Here is a 16,774-nt window from a genome sequence, read left to right as displayed (position 1 = left end):
CGTGTGTGTGTGTGTACGCCGGTGGACCATGACTGATTATCTATTTGCATGCACATGTTACCCTATGACAGGTGTGAGCGAGCGCCTGTGCATGCTTAATGTGCTTTACCTTGCTGATTATTAACTCTGCGTGTGTGTGTGTGTGTGTGTGTGTGTGTGTTGTCTATCAGTCAGTGGTGTCATCTTCTGCTCTAAGTGCTGACTCACAGGGCACACAGGACACAAGACCTTTTCGATGGGTACACCATCGATCCATCCAGTCTCACTTCCTGTCAGGTGACATCTCTGCCTCTCTGTCTCTTGCCAGGACCTCTTAAAATAGAGTGCATATTTACAACTGTGGGAAAAGGGTTGGAAGTGTACCTAATAAAATGTTGCCCCTTTAAATGTTGCTCCTTGACCAAGAGGCTGGTCTTTGTTAGTGCATCCTCTGTTCTTAGGGAATATTGTGAAACAGTCACTGAGACCTGGATCGATCCCAAACTTGGGAAAGTGTCCAAATCAAGCCATGTGGGCAGATTTATTGAGCATAGGACATCTAGATGGAGACTGAGAGAATGAATGAGTGATTCTGACAGGCAGCAGATGAAATAAAACAGGTGATGCAAAAAAGAAGACAAAAGATAAATGATGATGAAGAAAACAGGAGAGCAACAACAGGACTGTCTGGATGTCAGGGGTTGCTGCAGGGGTTAGTCACATGGCCTTCTTGTTGCTATGCCATGTAGCACAGAGAGACATAAATAGAGGCTTTTGGTGTTATTCCTCATGAGAGACTAACCGAGGGGAAAGCGTGACAAAGCCGGCCAAAAAAGTAACACCCATAGCTTCACAGTTGTACAAGGCAGAAAAGAAAAAGCTATTTAAAAAATGACAAATAGAAGAAGAGGATTGAAAAAAGAGGTCACAGAAAAAACAGAAGAGTGATTGCGTCATCAACTCATTTCAGCATGTCAAAAAACTATTTTGGAAATTTATGAAAAAGGGACAATGCTCACTTGTTACTAGAAGTTGGTGCCAATTCATTACTTAATAAATTGCTGTGTTTTTTTAAACCTAGCTGTTTATGCATCTGTTGATTGTATAAGAAAGTTGGCTAACAGACAGTGAGGCTGACTGTTTAATTTGGTGATCGGTCTGCTGAAAACCTGACATTCAGACTGACTTACTGGTTGAACTTGTGACTGACCATGTGGGTAGCCGATAGAGGAGACTGACAGAGTGCATTACCAATGAATAACGAAGTGATGGTGAACTCTACAAAAGCTTATGACTCAATTTTTAGCATTTGGTAAATGATTGCAAGTAGTTGCTATGACTGTCTGGCCACAGATTGAGCGTACAGCACCTTTAACATTTGCATGACCACTTTTAATAGGAAGGTGATTGCACAGACTGACTGCAATTACTCTCAGATCAGTTGGTGAAGGTTTGAAAATAACTCTAAAATAAGTCTAATTGATAAATGCAGGCAGATTGTAAATATGCTGCAATCAATCTGAGTCAGTCTGACAAGTGCAACTTCCCTGCGACATGTCTCTTTGCAAAAAGAGACTTAACTCAGCTGGTTGTATTTTGGTCGTATTCCTATATAAAACCATGCCTTTCACCTGTGCTTTTTTGCCGTTAGATCACTGTCCTGCAGCAACTATGTCACTATTTTGGTTTGAAATTTAAAAGGATCTTGTTGGACTTGTTGGATGTGAAATTCTGTTTAATGTTTCTATGTATGTAGATAGCAGAGGTTTTTTGATTTTTACCAATTTTTCACTGTTATACATTGTATTATTATAAACAGATTTGACCCCATTCAACAGCAAACTGATAGCAGACTGTTAACAAACTGATTTCATGTTATCTTGTTATTGTCTCAATGCACCAAAGTCTCTTTGTCAACAGCAACTGACTGCAAGTGGTCGCAGACCTGGTCCCTGTCTTCAAAGCAAGCCTTTCAAATGCAAAGTGATTAGAGGTTTATTGCACATGGTCATAATCATTTTTTTTGTGGCGCAATCTCCAACCACTGATTTGCCGACTGTTTGCGGCAATAAAGGTGCTGCAACAAAGCTCACAGAGGACAGGATCGTATCACAACAGGGTTAGAATCACGTCTGAGCAGCCAGGTACTCTACAGATGGGTTATTAAACCCATAGATGGGTTGTAAACCTGGTATCTAGGTTGCATTTTTTTTTTAAACTTAAACATCTTTTCGGAAATCTGTTCAGACATGATACAAAGACAGATTAATAGCTCAGCTGCAATATCTACAGATGCACTGATCTCAATCCCAACCCAAATCAGCTGATCTCCACCCCACCTCTTCATCTTTATGTGTCTGACTTAATCAGTGTCATTTCTGTTAACATGGATGCCCTCTCTGTGCTGGGGTCTTGCTGCTCCTCTGCCTGCCTTTGGCTTTCCATGTCCGCTGATGGAACGATGGAGAGTTGCCAGCAGAGAGCTACACGCCAAAAATAAGTTACTGTAGATGGAACTAATCTCCTTTTAGCTGTAGTTGTTCTGCCCTGTTTTAATTCCTTGCTGGGTGTTAATTGAAAGATGCCTGTAAGTCTTGTTTTGTTGTGTACTGAGTATACACAGAGATCAGTAATTAGCTTAGCTTAGCATAAAGAACATAAATTAAGGTTAGTTGAGGAATGATGGTATGTGAAGCTGTACCGAAGTCTCCATCGGTTCTTGGAACAAAACCTAGAAGCCTCACTGAGTTCACATGTGTTTGTTTGCTAAAAAAATATCAAAGTGTCTGTTTAATCACATCAACATGGACATGTCACACCAATCACAGCTAATAAAAGACAAATTTAAAGGCTGCAGCGCCACACTGCTAACTGATTGAGGTTGCAACCTTCTGAACCTTCATGAAAGGTTCTTTCCTATCAAGAGAAAACTCACAAGTTGGATTAGATTTTTTAACTTAATTTTTATAACTACTTAAAAAAAGGACAGCTCACATAATCACAGAAGCAGCAGCACAGCACAGCTTTCTGTGTATTATGAAAAAAGTATGATGGCACAACATGGCATTCAAAGATTCACTGGTCTCAAAGCAGCGCCTCAGTCAGGGCAGAGCTCATAAATATGAAAAATAAATAAATAAAGCACTGGGTACAATAAAAATCCAGACATCTATTTCAGTCACATCATTCCCTCTATAGATGAGGGTGTTGTCAGATGTCCTCTGAAGGTGTGAAAGTGTATCCTCAGGCAGAGTGATGCAGCAGGAAGTTGCGGTAGTGCAAAGAGCTATCTGGCTCTTTCTGCATGTGTCTATCAGGCCTCTCGTTTGCTGGTTTCCTGTTTGTCTGCATTACTCTCTCCACATTGCACTGATAGCTGTGTCAGCTGTCTGCAGAGACTGCATGTGGAGACCCGAGAAGTGCTCTGAATCACTGCAATAACGGCATTTCGCTTTGTTCCCTCCGTGACCTCATTCACAGCAAACGATCCGTAGCCAGCACCTCATAAAGAATAAAACCCTTCCTTGAGCGAACAGCACTCATTTGCGTTAGTAGGGAGTCTCATGTCTAGCACACATTAAAAATCACGTGATTATGGGTAATGCATGTGAGTTCACAAGAAAGCGAAGGCACAACATCTCTTGGAGATAGCAGTGGGGAGATTAACTCAATGTTCCAAGACAGAAAAATGACTCAACTATAAATGAAACCATTTTGACATTTTCTTATCAGATATGTGACAACGCTGTTACCACAAGCTGATTTAGTGCTAGGAAGTATAGATGTGTCTTTACAAAAACAAAGCTGTTCTCAGTTTGCATTTCTTTCTACAGTCTCAGAGTTTGAACCATTGTCAAAATTGGTGTGCATATAGAGATCATCAAGTGCTCTGTTCTCTGTCTGTAGTTAAGTATGCATCACAGTGTACCAAGAAATACCGTGACCATCAGCGTGAATACATGGCAGAATGGATCCAGGCTTTCATGTTGTTTACACCAAATTCTGATCTAAATGAGAGTCAGCAGACCAGGCAACATTTATTCCAGTCTGCTGTTGACCATTTTTGGTGAGCCTGTTCAAATTGCATCCTCAGTTTCTTGTTCTTAGCTGACAGGAGCAGCATCTGGTGTGGTCTTCTGCAGCTATAGCCCATCTACTTCAGAGATGTTTTGAGAGATGCTTGGTACTGCAACCTTCTTAGTAGCTTGAAGCAATCTGATCATTCTCCTTTGACCTCTGGCCTCAAAAAGACATTTTCACCTGGAGAACTGCAGGTCACTGGATATTATCTCCTTTTTTAGACCCTTTCTGTAAACTCTAGAGACGGTTCTGTGGGAAAGTCCCAGTAGATCAGCAGTTTCTGAAATACTCAGACCAGATCATCTGACAACAACCATACAATGTTGAAAGTCACTTAAACTACCTTTCACCCCGATTCTGAGGCTCAGTTTAAACTTCAGCAGGTCGTCTCAACCATGTTGTGTTGTCTGCCATGTGATAGGCTGATTGTCAAAATATAATAATTCACATTTTTATTACTTAAAATCCTTTGTCTGTTGGGCTCTGTTTTAAAGTTGTTGTTTTTTTTATAAATACACTAAATCATGCATACTGCAATCACATCTTTCCAAACATATTTAGTTTTTTAATCACAAGAGAGTCAAGAGCAGAGACAACTTCTCTTTCTCACATTTATAAAACCCACCCACAATCTTATGATTATTAAGACAAAATTTGAATAATCAAGCAATCACCTTAGTCCTACTGTTGGGTACAATATGAGGGCGTTATGTTAAGTTCGTAAGTGAAGTACTGCTGCAGTCATCAAAAGATGCTTACAGAAGTAACATTTTATATGAAAATACAATCTGATCATGTTACCTTTAACACATTTAACTAATTATTTAACTAAGGTTACGATATATGATTGAGGTAACAAACATTGCAACATATGTTTTATAGGTGTGAATGATAAACAAACACAAAAACAATATCACTCTGACAAAACAAGACAGACTTTTGCACTAGTGCGCCATATCTGTTCATATTTACTGAAAACATCATCCACTTTAAACCTTATTTCACATACCTCATGGAGAAAGCGACTCTAATATGTGTCTGAAATCTCAGTACATTGACATAAATAGACATCAACTTGTTTTGTGTTCAACTAATTTGACACAAATATTTTCTGTTTGCAAGATCAAAATGCTCAGTGTTCTTCGTCAACTCTAATTACACTTTTCAATAACTCTGCATGTAAGAAATTTATACTGAATAAAATAACGGACACTAGCTGCTCAGTTAATTTCAAAGCTTTCCTTGTGCTGAATAATAAAGATGAACTTAAGAAAATGTATCTTTATCCAAAAATGTCTTATCAGAAGATTCAGGTTTGATATCATGCAGTTCAGGTTTGCCAGGTTGTCATCCAGCTCAGGGCTCTATATGATAAGTTGTGTTATAATGTCATCGCAATATCAGAGATGAACCAAAAACAGTCTGTGTGTTTTGGTCCAGGCTAGCCTGAACACCAGCCAGTAACAGATGGTGCTGTCATGGTACAAACAACAGGCATACAGCACGGAGAAGAGAATCCATGTTCGATGCTGAACATTTTCTTTACTACCTTTCTCTGCACAGCTCTTTCAATAAAAAACAGCAGAGCAATAAAGCTGCTCAAACACCAAATGACAGACCCAGGCTTTATGCATCTGCTGCTGCAAAGTGCAGATAAGCATGTTCCTGTTTTTAACCTCATACATGAACACCATGCTGACAAAAATATCTGAAAAAGGACCATTATTTTGTAGCATCTAAAAGCCATAACACCACTGAGTATGTGCTCAAGCAGATAATTGTGGAACCTACTTATGTCTGGGTATCAGGTCCATCAACATAATGTATGCTCTACTGAAACTGAGAGTTTCTTGTTGCAGAGACCACAACAACATCTGCACATATCAGATTGGTACAATGGAAGTAGTATATACCGTATTTAATGAAGTTCGATTAGAATAGCATATAATAAAGCCTGCAGTTTGGTGACCAGTTAGAAAAGAGGAAGATTCAGCTAACAGGAAACCTAAATACTAATGATCACTCCTTCTGAGTCACAGTCTTTCCTTTGCGTTGAAAAATAAACATTAACACCTGCATGTGAGTGGGATGAAACGTCACGAGTTGACCTGATCATGAGTGGGTTCATTGGTACTCTGCATGATGTATGAGTGCAAAATGAATATATATATATATATATATATATACTGTTTGAGAGAGAGGTAAGGTCTCTGGCAAGAAAGCCGTTTGAATCTTTTAATGCTCCTCTCGTTTCCCTGCCTTTCTTTCAGGATCTCAAAATCCAGAGCAACAAACCTCCAGAGTTTACCTTTAGATGGTGAAATCAAGTAAGACAGAATGAAGCAGACAAGGACTCAGACTCTATTGTCATGGGCTGCACTTAAACGTACACTGAGACTCTACTTCAGGCTCTGCCTTTCATCCCACCCCACTCTCCTTCTTCCTGCTGCTGTCTCGTGCCTCCTGTTCTCTCTCTTACTCACACACTTTTACTGTCTTCCTCTAGCTCAATCTGTTTGGAGTGGACACAAAGCATTATCTCTCTTAATTGCCACAGTCGGCCAAGAAACCCCACACACAAAATAAAGAGAAAGAAAGATAATTAAAAAACGCAGATTAAGAGAGGAAGCAGGGATGATATTTATAACACAGAACCTGGGACGGGTGAACATTTTTCAGTGCTCGTGCTGATACAATAATTGAGTCTCAACACTTTTACAAAATCAGTATGCATAACAGGGATGTCACCAGAACTTATGATACCTTTGTTATTAAAATTATGAAAATATGATAATGCTTTATTTTTTTTAAGATGTAAAGATGTAAATATCATTGAGCAGAGTGGTCAAAAAAATTGACCACTCTTGATGCGTGGGTATTAATTGATTACCATTGAATTATATTCCTTTTTGTAACAGGATTGATACCAACAGTGCCAAACAGCAGCACTGTAGACAGGCAGACACACAGCCCCTCCCATCACTAGCAGCTGAACAGCAGCACAACAAACCTGCGTCTTAAAGAACAGCACTGTGGCTTTTGTGGGGAATCTCGAGAGAACAGTTATCAGAAATATTAACCTGGCTGTTGCACACGCTAACGTTATCTGTTTAACTAGTAGCAATGACCCACATTAGCGGTATGCTAAGTTATCATTAAGGTAGCGGCTAACAGCTATGGCTAATAATAAAAAAATGTCACTGTTGGGGCTAGGCAGTAAATATTATCAGTCCTGACCATCTGTAATGTTAATAGACAGTCTGTTCACCAGGGTTCAGCCAGCGAACATCACTGAAACCTAGACATCATGTCTCTGGTCAAAAGTGGCAAAAACTGAAGTGTAAATGGACAGATGTTGATGTTGTTTCGATCTAGAATAGAGGTTAAGTCATATGTGTCTTACAAAGTGAAAAATATAGATCAAGTCATTACAAAGAAGGAATGAAATGCATTTTTTAAAAACAAATGTGGCTAGTACGCTGTTCTGGACAATGTCTTATCCACGTACACTGATTAGCATAACCAAAACCTTCTTTTACAAAACACAGCATTTTACAGCACTTTCAAGCTATTTACAGTTTTACGTAAATCTATTTCACTTCTGGCTTGGTGAAGTTGGACTCTTACAGTGATCCCCTCCCTGCCCACAATGTCAGCATCATAGGATTGCTTTTTGTGACATGCAAAGCCAAATAGCTGTAGGATAACTAGAGAATTTGAGTTTACCAGTTCAAGTCACTTTGAAATAATAGCTTTCAATCTAGTCATTCTTTCTTTTGATTTAAAAAAAAATTTAGTCTAAAAATTAATTTTATTCTAATCAATAATGAGATTGTAGCCAGACTGAAGCAGGTAAAAGTTCACCAACAAGTACACAGAAAAAGTGGCACTCTGCCTTAACTCTATGCGATCACTAATGAAAATGTGGTGCCAAGTCACCAGAAGCACAGGAAACAAACAGGGCTGGAGCTGAATACATTTGCACAGAACACCATTGTTCTAACTCTTATTTTTTAAAAATGCCTTTTGTTTTTTCCCCCTTTTCAGTATTTTCCTGGATATTGGCATTGGATTTGAAAATACAGTACTGTAAAAACCCTAAAGCAAAATTATGTTTAATAAACATGTTTTCCACAAGATCTCTGTTGAAATTTAACTTAAGAACTGGCAAATTATTTGTTTGCATCTTAGCAAAGTATAAGAAAACACGATTATGAATCTAACCAGAGATCTGAAGCCAACAGTACTTGACAGCTTTCCATATTTAGTGCTGCAGACAGCGCCAGGTCAGTGCCACATAGCCAACAAACATAACAACTCGAATGGTCAGAAAATTAATCAACAACAACTTTCATGAATGACTAATCGCCAAGAAAAAAAAAAGCCAAAAAAGAGCACAGGATCACTGGATTCATATTGATGTAAATTAATACTGTGGTGGATCTGTATTGCTATTTTACAGTCATCTGTGTAAATATAGACAAGAGTTAAGATCATACAAGGAATTCAAACAGACATATACAGTCTCCCAAATAAACACATTTTCTCTAAGGCACATACAGTAAGTGTGGTGGGGGGGGGGTGGTTTGAGTGAGGGAGGCTTTACTCCTGTTCACATACAGCACATGGAGAGGGACAGTGAAGAGTCCGACTAATGCCCCTGAGATTACATGAGATGAGGACAATTAATCACAGTGGAGACCGGTGAGGAGGGGATAATGGGGGAGGAAAAAAGACACAATGAAAAAAGATAGATGGGGGATGCTGGGGACAGAGAATAAAGGAAAGAGAGAAGGTGGAGGAGAGGGAGAGAAGTGAAGAGGAAGGCAGGAGCTTTGCCAGGCAGACAGCACTCTAGCACTGCCCACTGCTGGCTCTCTGCTACACAAGCACTCCCTGGACACTGGAAATGCTTTCACTTCATAAAGCTATCTCCGACACGCAGGCTACTAAACAAGCACACACATACCTTCCAGAGTGAGTGTGCCAGACAGAGCCCAACTCACAACCCATAATCTAAAGCATGTGCAACTCTAAAATAAAGCCTAACATGTGTATAAATACAAATAACAAGTTTTATGCTGGACTGTATTGTAAAATAGAGATGAGCACACATAAGGAGTGTATAAGCAAACACATGATGCATTTATAAAAACCCTCCTGCCATATACCTGTCACATATAAAAACATGCTGTGTGCACAGAAGCACATTATACGCACACATATGTATGCCAAAAAACAAACACACAAGTACACACACCATATTGCTGAAGCTAAATGGAGACAGGGAGACAACTGTGAGGCAGCATGACAGTTGGCAGGGACAACGGAAACATCATGGAAAAACACAACAACCTCCTCCGATGAATCAACACATACTAACAACAGCAGGGCACCACACCGGTCACAAAGACTGCACGTTGACAGATTGCTGGCGTTTACCTTTTTGTGCGTCGAAACATGTTGGTAGCGGCAGAGGCTGTGTTGGCAGATGAACATGAGAGCAGCTGAGCCTCCACACGTACACACACCGAAATAAACTCTCTCACACACACACAGGCTCGCGCTCAGTCAAGAAGCAGCGATTACGCTCCACGCTGGCATGTCAGCTTCCTCTGGCCAGTTAAAAACACACACACACAGTCTCTCTTTGATGTCTGTACACGTGAGCATGCCTACAGGAGTGTGTGCAAGGGAGAGAAGAGGGATTTGGAAATGTCATCTGTGTTGCAGATGAAGAAAATGAGAATTTAAGTTGGGGAAAAAAAGGAGAGACGGGGAGAGAGAGGAGACAGGGGGAACAGGCTGCCGAGCATCCCTCTCGGAAGGAGAGAGGATTGTGGAGCTGTTTTCAAGGGTATCGTGCCAAGCCAGGAAGTGTACAGCGACAGAGCAAAAGGGGGAGGGGGGGCACCAAAGAGAGTGAGAGAGAGAGAGAAAAGGGAGGAGGAGAACAGATAAAGGGAAGGGGTATATGCAGTATGAATGAGAGAAAGAAAGAAACAGCATGTGGGGGGAACGCAAGTGAGAGTGCAAGAATAACAGAGTGAAAGCCAATCAGAGGTGGAGAGATGAGGGGGGCAGTGAACTGGAGACTAATGTGAATGACAAGAGAGACACAGAGAGAGAGAGAAAGAAAGAGAGGAGGGACACTGCAATGTGATTTTCATGTGTTATTTTGTGTGTTTTTGTGTATGCTGCAGCTTACACATGAGCACCACCAGACAGGGAATGACATCATTTAAAAAAAACAGACCATTCAAGGACAATGATGTTATATTTTTCTTTCTCTCTTTTCTGCCCCATGTACTGATGCCAACATCAACTGCCGTCTGTGTTTGCCATAGTTTGCTTTAAATATTATATTATCATTATGTTGTATTATCGTCAAGGGCAGCAGAGTGATGCAGTGGTTAGCTTTGTTGCCTCACAGCAAGAAGGTCCTGGGTTTGAATCCACTGGCTGACTGTGTGGAGTTTTCATGTTCTCTCAAGTTCACTCTGGCTTCCTCCTACAGTCCAAAGACATGCATGTTAGGTTAGTTGGCCGTAGTGAATGACTGTCTGTTTCTATGTGTTAACCCTGTGATAGACTGCCAACATATGCCATGTATACAACTATGATAGCTGGGATAGGATCCAATTGGATGGATGGTATTAATGTCTGTAGGTTTCATGATAAAGCAACAACTATTAACATGTTTCTTTTTTGATAATATTATCAAGCCTTGTAGTGCAAAATGTACTTGCATTAACACAAGAATTATTAAGCTTTTTATAGTAACATTCAGGCTGGTTAGATAGCTGACAGTAAATTATGAAGCATTTTTTTTTTTTTATCTTAACGTTTGTTAAAAAAATCACAATATTTTCCTAATTGTTATTACTTGCTTTCATTGCCTGACCCTAACCACAAATGTGTTGTCTCCCAGTCTGCTCATAGATCATCAAGGTGATACTTCATTAATTCAGTCAATCAAAAATGGCCTCTGAAGCTCTGTTACTACAACTAAACTAGGCCAGGTTTGCAGTAATGTAATATTAGATATTCTAGGAGCCATCATTGCTTACTGCCTACGATACACATGTGCATTTATTCAGAAAATTTTGACACCAATACTCTGGGTTTTTAATAAAACACTAAGTACTTTCTTGCTTTGCAGAGGCAGGTGATAAACACTCAAAATAATTACTGGTGTTCATGTGCAATGCAATGGTATGGCCCTGATGTGCTCTAATAGCATTTAGGCAAAACGGGAGCTCTATAGCACAGAGGACCTACCAGGGGTTTTGCTACACTACAATACTTATTTAACAGCAGGATAAATGCTTGGCCTTAGATCTTCTGTTAGGTTTATTGGGATAATCAGAAAATATATGCAAACTCATCCCTTAAAAATATTTCTTTAAGCCAGTTATTGGTAGGTATATTGCTTTTTTTTCTATTTTTAGTTACTCCCACATGCATGGTTCTACTGCTGTGAATTAGTACTTATCTGCAGATGCAGATGGGGAAGTGAGAAATTACTGAAAAACAACAGTTGTGATCATAAGTTTAAATACACTCATCGTGGGCAGAAATGTAATAGTAATTTTGGGCTTTTAATGATTTCTTTGAACTGTTTGTTTTTCAGGTTGGAATGATTGTACAGCATATACCTTTATTTTGTGCACAAGTTTGAATTTATTTTGGATTTTCTGTAATACACACGGATTCAAAAGTAAACATACAGGCTCAAATGTATCCATACACTCACTTAAATCCTTTAGTAAGTGGTGCTAAATGTTTTACAGTGTCTTATCAAGGTCAAGGTCTGTATAGTTATTGATCATGATTGAGTAGAGTTGGTAGTTTCTCTATGCCAGCATAAAAATGCTTTTTGACAGCACTGATTGAATTGATGGTACAAGTTATTTAGTGTGTCAGCACTTTTTCGAGGTCTGGAAGAGGACCTAAACTGTCACCGTCAGTTGGGACGAGATTGGTGAGGATGTTCAGGACCAACCCAGGGACCGGCAAAGCTCAAGCCTGCCATGAACTGTATCACTACCAAAGTGGATGGAATAATGAAGAAGGACTACCTCCAAATTCAACATCTAACAGGCTGAAACTTGGACATATTCGGGGGTTCCAGCAGGACAATGATCAAAAGAACTTTTGGAATGATCTTTCCAAAGCGTTGACCTCCTCTAAAATTTTGTGGACTATGGTTAAAACTTGAGTCTTTCCTAGCAAACCAAACAAATTTAAATGAACTCTACCAATTCTGATAGGAAAAGCAGTCAAATGTCCAACCATAGAACGGTAGAAGTTTTTGATGGTTACCAAAAGCATCTGATCAAGATGTAACTTGCTAAGGGAAATTTAACCAAATATAAGAAAATAAAAAATAAGCTTGTGCACCCAGTTCTTACTTTTTAAGTCATTAAAGATGTATGCTGCTCAGTCATTCCACCCTGTAAAAAGAACAGCTCAAAGAAATCATTAAAAGCCCTAAATCCCCATGATATTCATGCCCATGATGACAGTGTGTAAACTTCTGACCACAGCTATATGTCAGCCTTATACTTTAATGCATGCATATAGAAACACACTGACACAGTTCTGTTTTTTTTTTCTAAAATATGAAATGCCAGATTGGATGAGCTCTGGCACTTGTCTCTTTGTCCTAGATATCACAGGAGCTGCTCTGCAATGCCCAACCACGAGAGATGTCATTTCTGTGTGTGTGTGCATATGTGTATGCCCTCCCTCCCTCCCTTTGAAACAAATCCACCAAATGTTAAAGCTGACGTGGGGTGACAGTTGCACAGTAGTGCTGAGGGGAGTAATTCAATAATGGATGCCGTCTCTAATGTGGGAGTCTGGGTGGATAAAATATACATGGGAGAGAAGAGAAGGAGAGAAGGGGAGGAAGTGGGAGGAGGGCGGTGATATCATTGAAACGCAGCAGGGGGTCACAGAGAGAGGGATGGGTGGCATGATATCATATAGAAGACAAGGTGGGTGTTTCTGTGTTTTCTTGTTGGTCACCCGCCTGTCCTTCAATTTATTTTCTGCATAAACTGTCAGTCATTACACCCACTGCCCAACACGACGACGCATGTAAAGAAAACCCAAAAGCAGCACCAGCTGTGAGCCTCCAGCTCTCCAGCGTCACCTTCATGTCATGCTGTGACATCTGCCACCCTTTCACACAGGTCAAAGGTCACGGACAAAACACACCCAATGACAGCCGCTGGAGACACACATACATGATTCACATAAGAGCACACACACAAACACGCGTGGCCAAACTGAGTCTAACAGGAAACTGCAATAAACGTGGATACAGATGCACATTAACTACCCCAGGCATGTATAAGCTAACAGTGTCAGACTACTGCTAGCAGACAGTACCTCTGCCCAGAGTAAGATGTATACAGAATACTAAACAGAGAAGTACACGCAATAAAAAAAATAAAGTTAATAATTTTTTTTTTTAACTGAGCTCTATGGGGAGAATTAACACCATGCTTCATATTTATAACCCCCTAAACGACCAGGACAGGCAGTACAACAATAACAGTTTACATGATGAACTGACATGTGAGCGAGCTAGGCGATTCACATTCAACTCATGCACAGCAAAAGTGGGCGAGCTGAAAATAAGCAGGGGAGGGAGGGAGGCATGGCTACATCAATTTCAGAAAATTTTCAAGGATTTCAACACTTGAAGCAATGACAGCAAAGAGTAAGCATATAGAGGAAAATTACACTGTCCTCCAGGTTCAAAGGTATTTGACGGCTGCATGTTGAGCAGAAGGCAAATTTCCAAATTCTCCCTGATTTTGTGGGAGGCTTTTAACAGCAGGAGAGGCAGGAAAAGGGAGGACACAGCCAAAAAGTAAAGAGCAATTAAGACGAATGGGAGGAATAAAACAATGCTTCTGATTTTAAGAACAGCAAAGTTTTTATTTTATTGGTTTCCAGTAATGATAAATCTAGATTTAAAAATAGAAATACTCGTTTAGTTCTATTCTTATGTTGCATTCCAAGGACAAAAGAATCAATGATAAACCAGCACTAAGGGGCAAAGGAAGAGTGGGGAACTTGGTTTCAGCACCATGGACAGAGACTCGCACGTCGTTTAAGCTTCTTTTATACATACATACATACATTTCATATTTTAACCAACATAGCCGTCAAATGTGAAGGGGTTTCACATGTTTGTGCCACACCTCAAGCAGTTTTAATTGGTTCTGTCAAACCTCCAAACTTCATTCTATCCCATTCACTCCTAAACTGCATAGAAAGCACCTAACTTAAGCAGAGAGCATCGATTTCCCTTTCAGTATGAGAAGTCAGTCATATTTTTGTGAAGCTGACTCTGGACTCCATAGCTTTAACGTGGGACATTATGAAGGAACTCCCATTAATCATTTCATTCAAAGGCCCAACTACAGCAAAGCGTTAGTGGGTCTTTTTCTTACACTTTTCAAGTTATGATCTTGATGAAGTCATGTACAAAATGAGTCATACACTGCAGCCAACTCAACCAACATTTTTTGTGTTTGCAATATAAATGTTACTTAAACTTAAAACACAATGAGTGTCAGGCAACTTAAAATTATGCAGAGACTCTTATTTTCTATTATTTATAAGCCGTTTCTTTCTTGCAATTTTTTTTTCACAATGGGCATTGGACATACCCAGGGAAGTATGAGTCATGCTGATTCTAAAAATATCTGCTTCGTGTTTTTTTTTCTTCATCTGCAGCCAGGAGCCAGTCAAGACAAACCAAACTTAAACTAAAACAAAACCTTAAAATAAAATAAAAGTGGGTGTAAATTTAATTCTGAAATATTAAGCGGTGTGCATAAATATTAACTGGATAAGCATTTTATTCTTATGAGTGTGTCAATATACACTCATGGTCACTTCATGAGGTACACCTGTTCACCTGCTTGTTAATGCAAATGTAGAATCAGCGAATCACATGGCAGGAACTCAGTCAACCTGCTGAAATTCAAACATCAGAATGGGGAAGAAAGGCTATTTAAGTGACTCTGACCATGACATGGTTTTTGATGCCAGACCGGCTGGTTGGAGTATTTCATTTGATTTAAAGGGATTTTCCAACACAACCATGTCTGGAATTTATAGAGCAAAGAAAAATATCCAGTGAGTGGCAGTTGTCTGAGTGAAAATGCCTTGCTCATCTCAGATGTCTGGGGATAATGGCCGGACTGCTTCGAGCTGATAAGAAGGCAACAGTAACTCAAATAACCACAATCAACCAGAAATACCAACTGAGCATCGCTTAAGATGCTACCAGAAAATTGTTGCTCATCTTCTGATGGCGTCTTCCAGCAGGATACCACATCAAGTCGCAAAGCTCAAATCATGTCAAACTGGTTTCTTGAACATGACAATGAGCTCTCTGTTCTCAAATGGCCCAATAGAGCCCCTTTGGGATGTGGTGGAATGGGAGATTCCCGTCATGGATGCGTAACCAACAAATGTGCAGCAAATGTGTGATGCTATCATGTCAAGATGGACCAAAATCTCTGAGGATTGTTTCCAGCACCTTGTTGAATCTTTGTCACAAAGAATTAGACAAGCTCTGAAGTTTAATGGGTGTCAAAGCCATTACTAGCAAAGGATATATGCGTACCTCAGCTTAGGTACGTGACTCTTTTCTTTTCACCTCATTGTTGCCAACCTACAATAAAGCACTTTGTGCAGAATCTATGGACACGTTCTGCTTTGCAGTTAAGGTCTTGCTCTCCCTCTGCAGACAGCTCTCTCTCCCTTTCTGTGCTCCGTTCACTAAGAGACGAATCAGCCAGCCGGAGCACCCAGACTGAGACTGTGAAGAGAAAATGGTAAGAGACATTCTGTTGCTCTGAATTTTTCTCTGAGAATAAATCTCAGCACGGCCTTTATCTTTACCGTATGTGTAAGGTGATTTTTGTGAGTCCTTCTTTCAGTCGTGTTTAAGAGCTTCATTAACTATGTCAGGGTGCTCTTCACTGTCTGATGCCTTACTTAACCAACTGTAAGGGCTTCTTGCTATGTTTGTGTTTGTCTGCCGGGTGGCAGTGTAGCACAGCGTGGCAGGTGAAACGTATAAGGGGCACAGGTGTAGCAGAGTGACTAATCATGCTTGGGTGACGGGGAGATGACACAGTTTTTACCGATTGTTACGCTTGAACGCTCACAGTTTTAGGATAGCCACACCAGCTATGGTATCGTCACGCATGTTTTTTGGTTTTTTTGGTGACACACCAACTGTAAGTTTGCAACAGCAGATATTATATTGGTATTGGTATTATATCGGCAATTCAATAAACAAGCAGTTCTCCCACCCCAAGGTAAGTAACTAAACATTTGACAGCTTAAGTCTTAGACTGCTCTGCTCTCTTTTCTCAACCCTCCGACCCCTCTCATCCACACGGGGCATTGAGGTCACAGCACGGCGCTCCTGCTGCTGAACTTTCATTGCACAGCTCAGTGGTGCAACAGATTGGACCAGCAGAGAAGCTCCATGAGTGAAAAAGCTCCTGCAAAGCTGAAACATGCTGCAGTTGGTAGATGAGATTCCCACTACACAATAACATCATTTGACCATGACTTCTTGTAATAAAACCTGAAAAGGTTCCAAGTCTTTAAAAAATATGATTCCTTCTTCATTTTTCAACAGTATGCCATTCAACTCAGACAACTGTGCCCA

At 40.1% G+C, this 16,774-nt stretch overlaps 1 protein-coding gene across 3 annotated transcripts in view; it reads right to left on the bottom strand.

Moving 5' to 3' along the window:
* mast1a (microtubule associated serine/threonine kinase 1a) overlaps window positions 1–16,774 on the bottom strand; it is a 78,074-nt gene that overhangs the window by 46,624 nt on the left and 14,676 nt on the right. The window contains exon 1 of one of the 3 annotated variants that reach the window (XM_005469908.4): window positions 9,502–9,918. The exons of the other annotated variants lie outside the window; for them this stretch is intronic. Within the exon in view, the coding sequence (XP_005469965.1) occupies window positions 9,502–9,521 (20 nt within the window). The 5' untranslated portion in view covers window positions 9,522–9,918. Of the gene's footprint in view, window positions 1–9,501; window positions 9,919–16,774 lie in introns of those variants that run through there. 3 annotated transcript variants of the gene reach the window in all.

Source organism: Oreochromis niloticus, linkage group LG6, assembly GCF_001858045.2.
Source record: "Oreochromis niloticus isolate F11D_XX linkage group LG6, O_niloticus_UMD_NMBU, whole genome shotgun sequence".
NCBI classification, from domain to species: Eukaryota; Metazoa; Chordata; class Actinopteri; order Cichliformes; family Cichlidae; genus Oreochromis; species Oreochromis niloticus.
The sequence above is the reverse complement of the archived record's forward strand: the minus strand, read 5'-3'. Positions and strand labels throughout refer to the sequence as shown.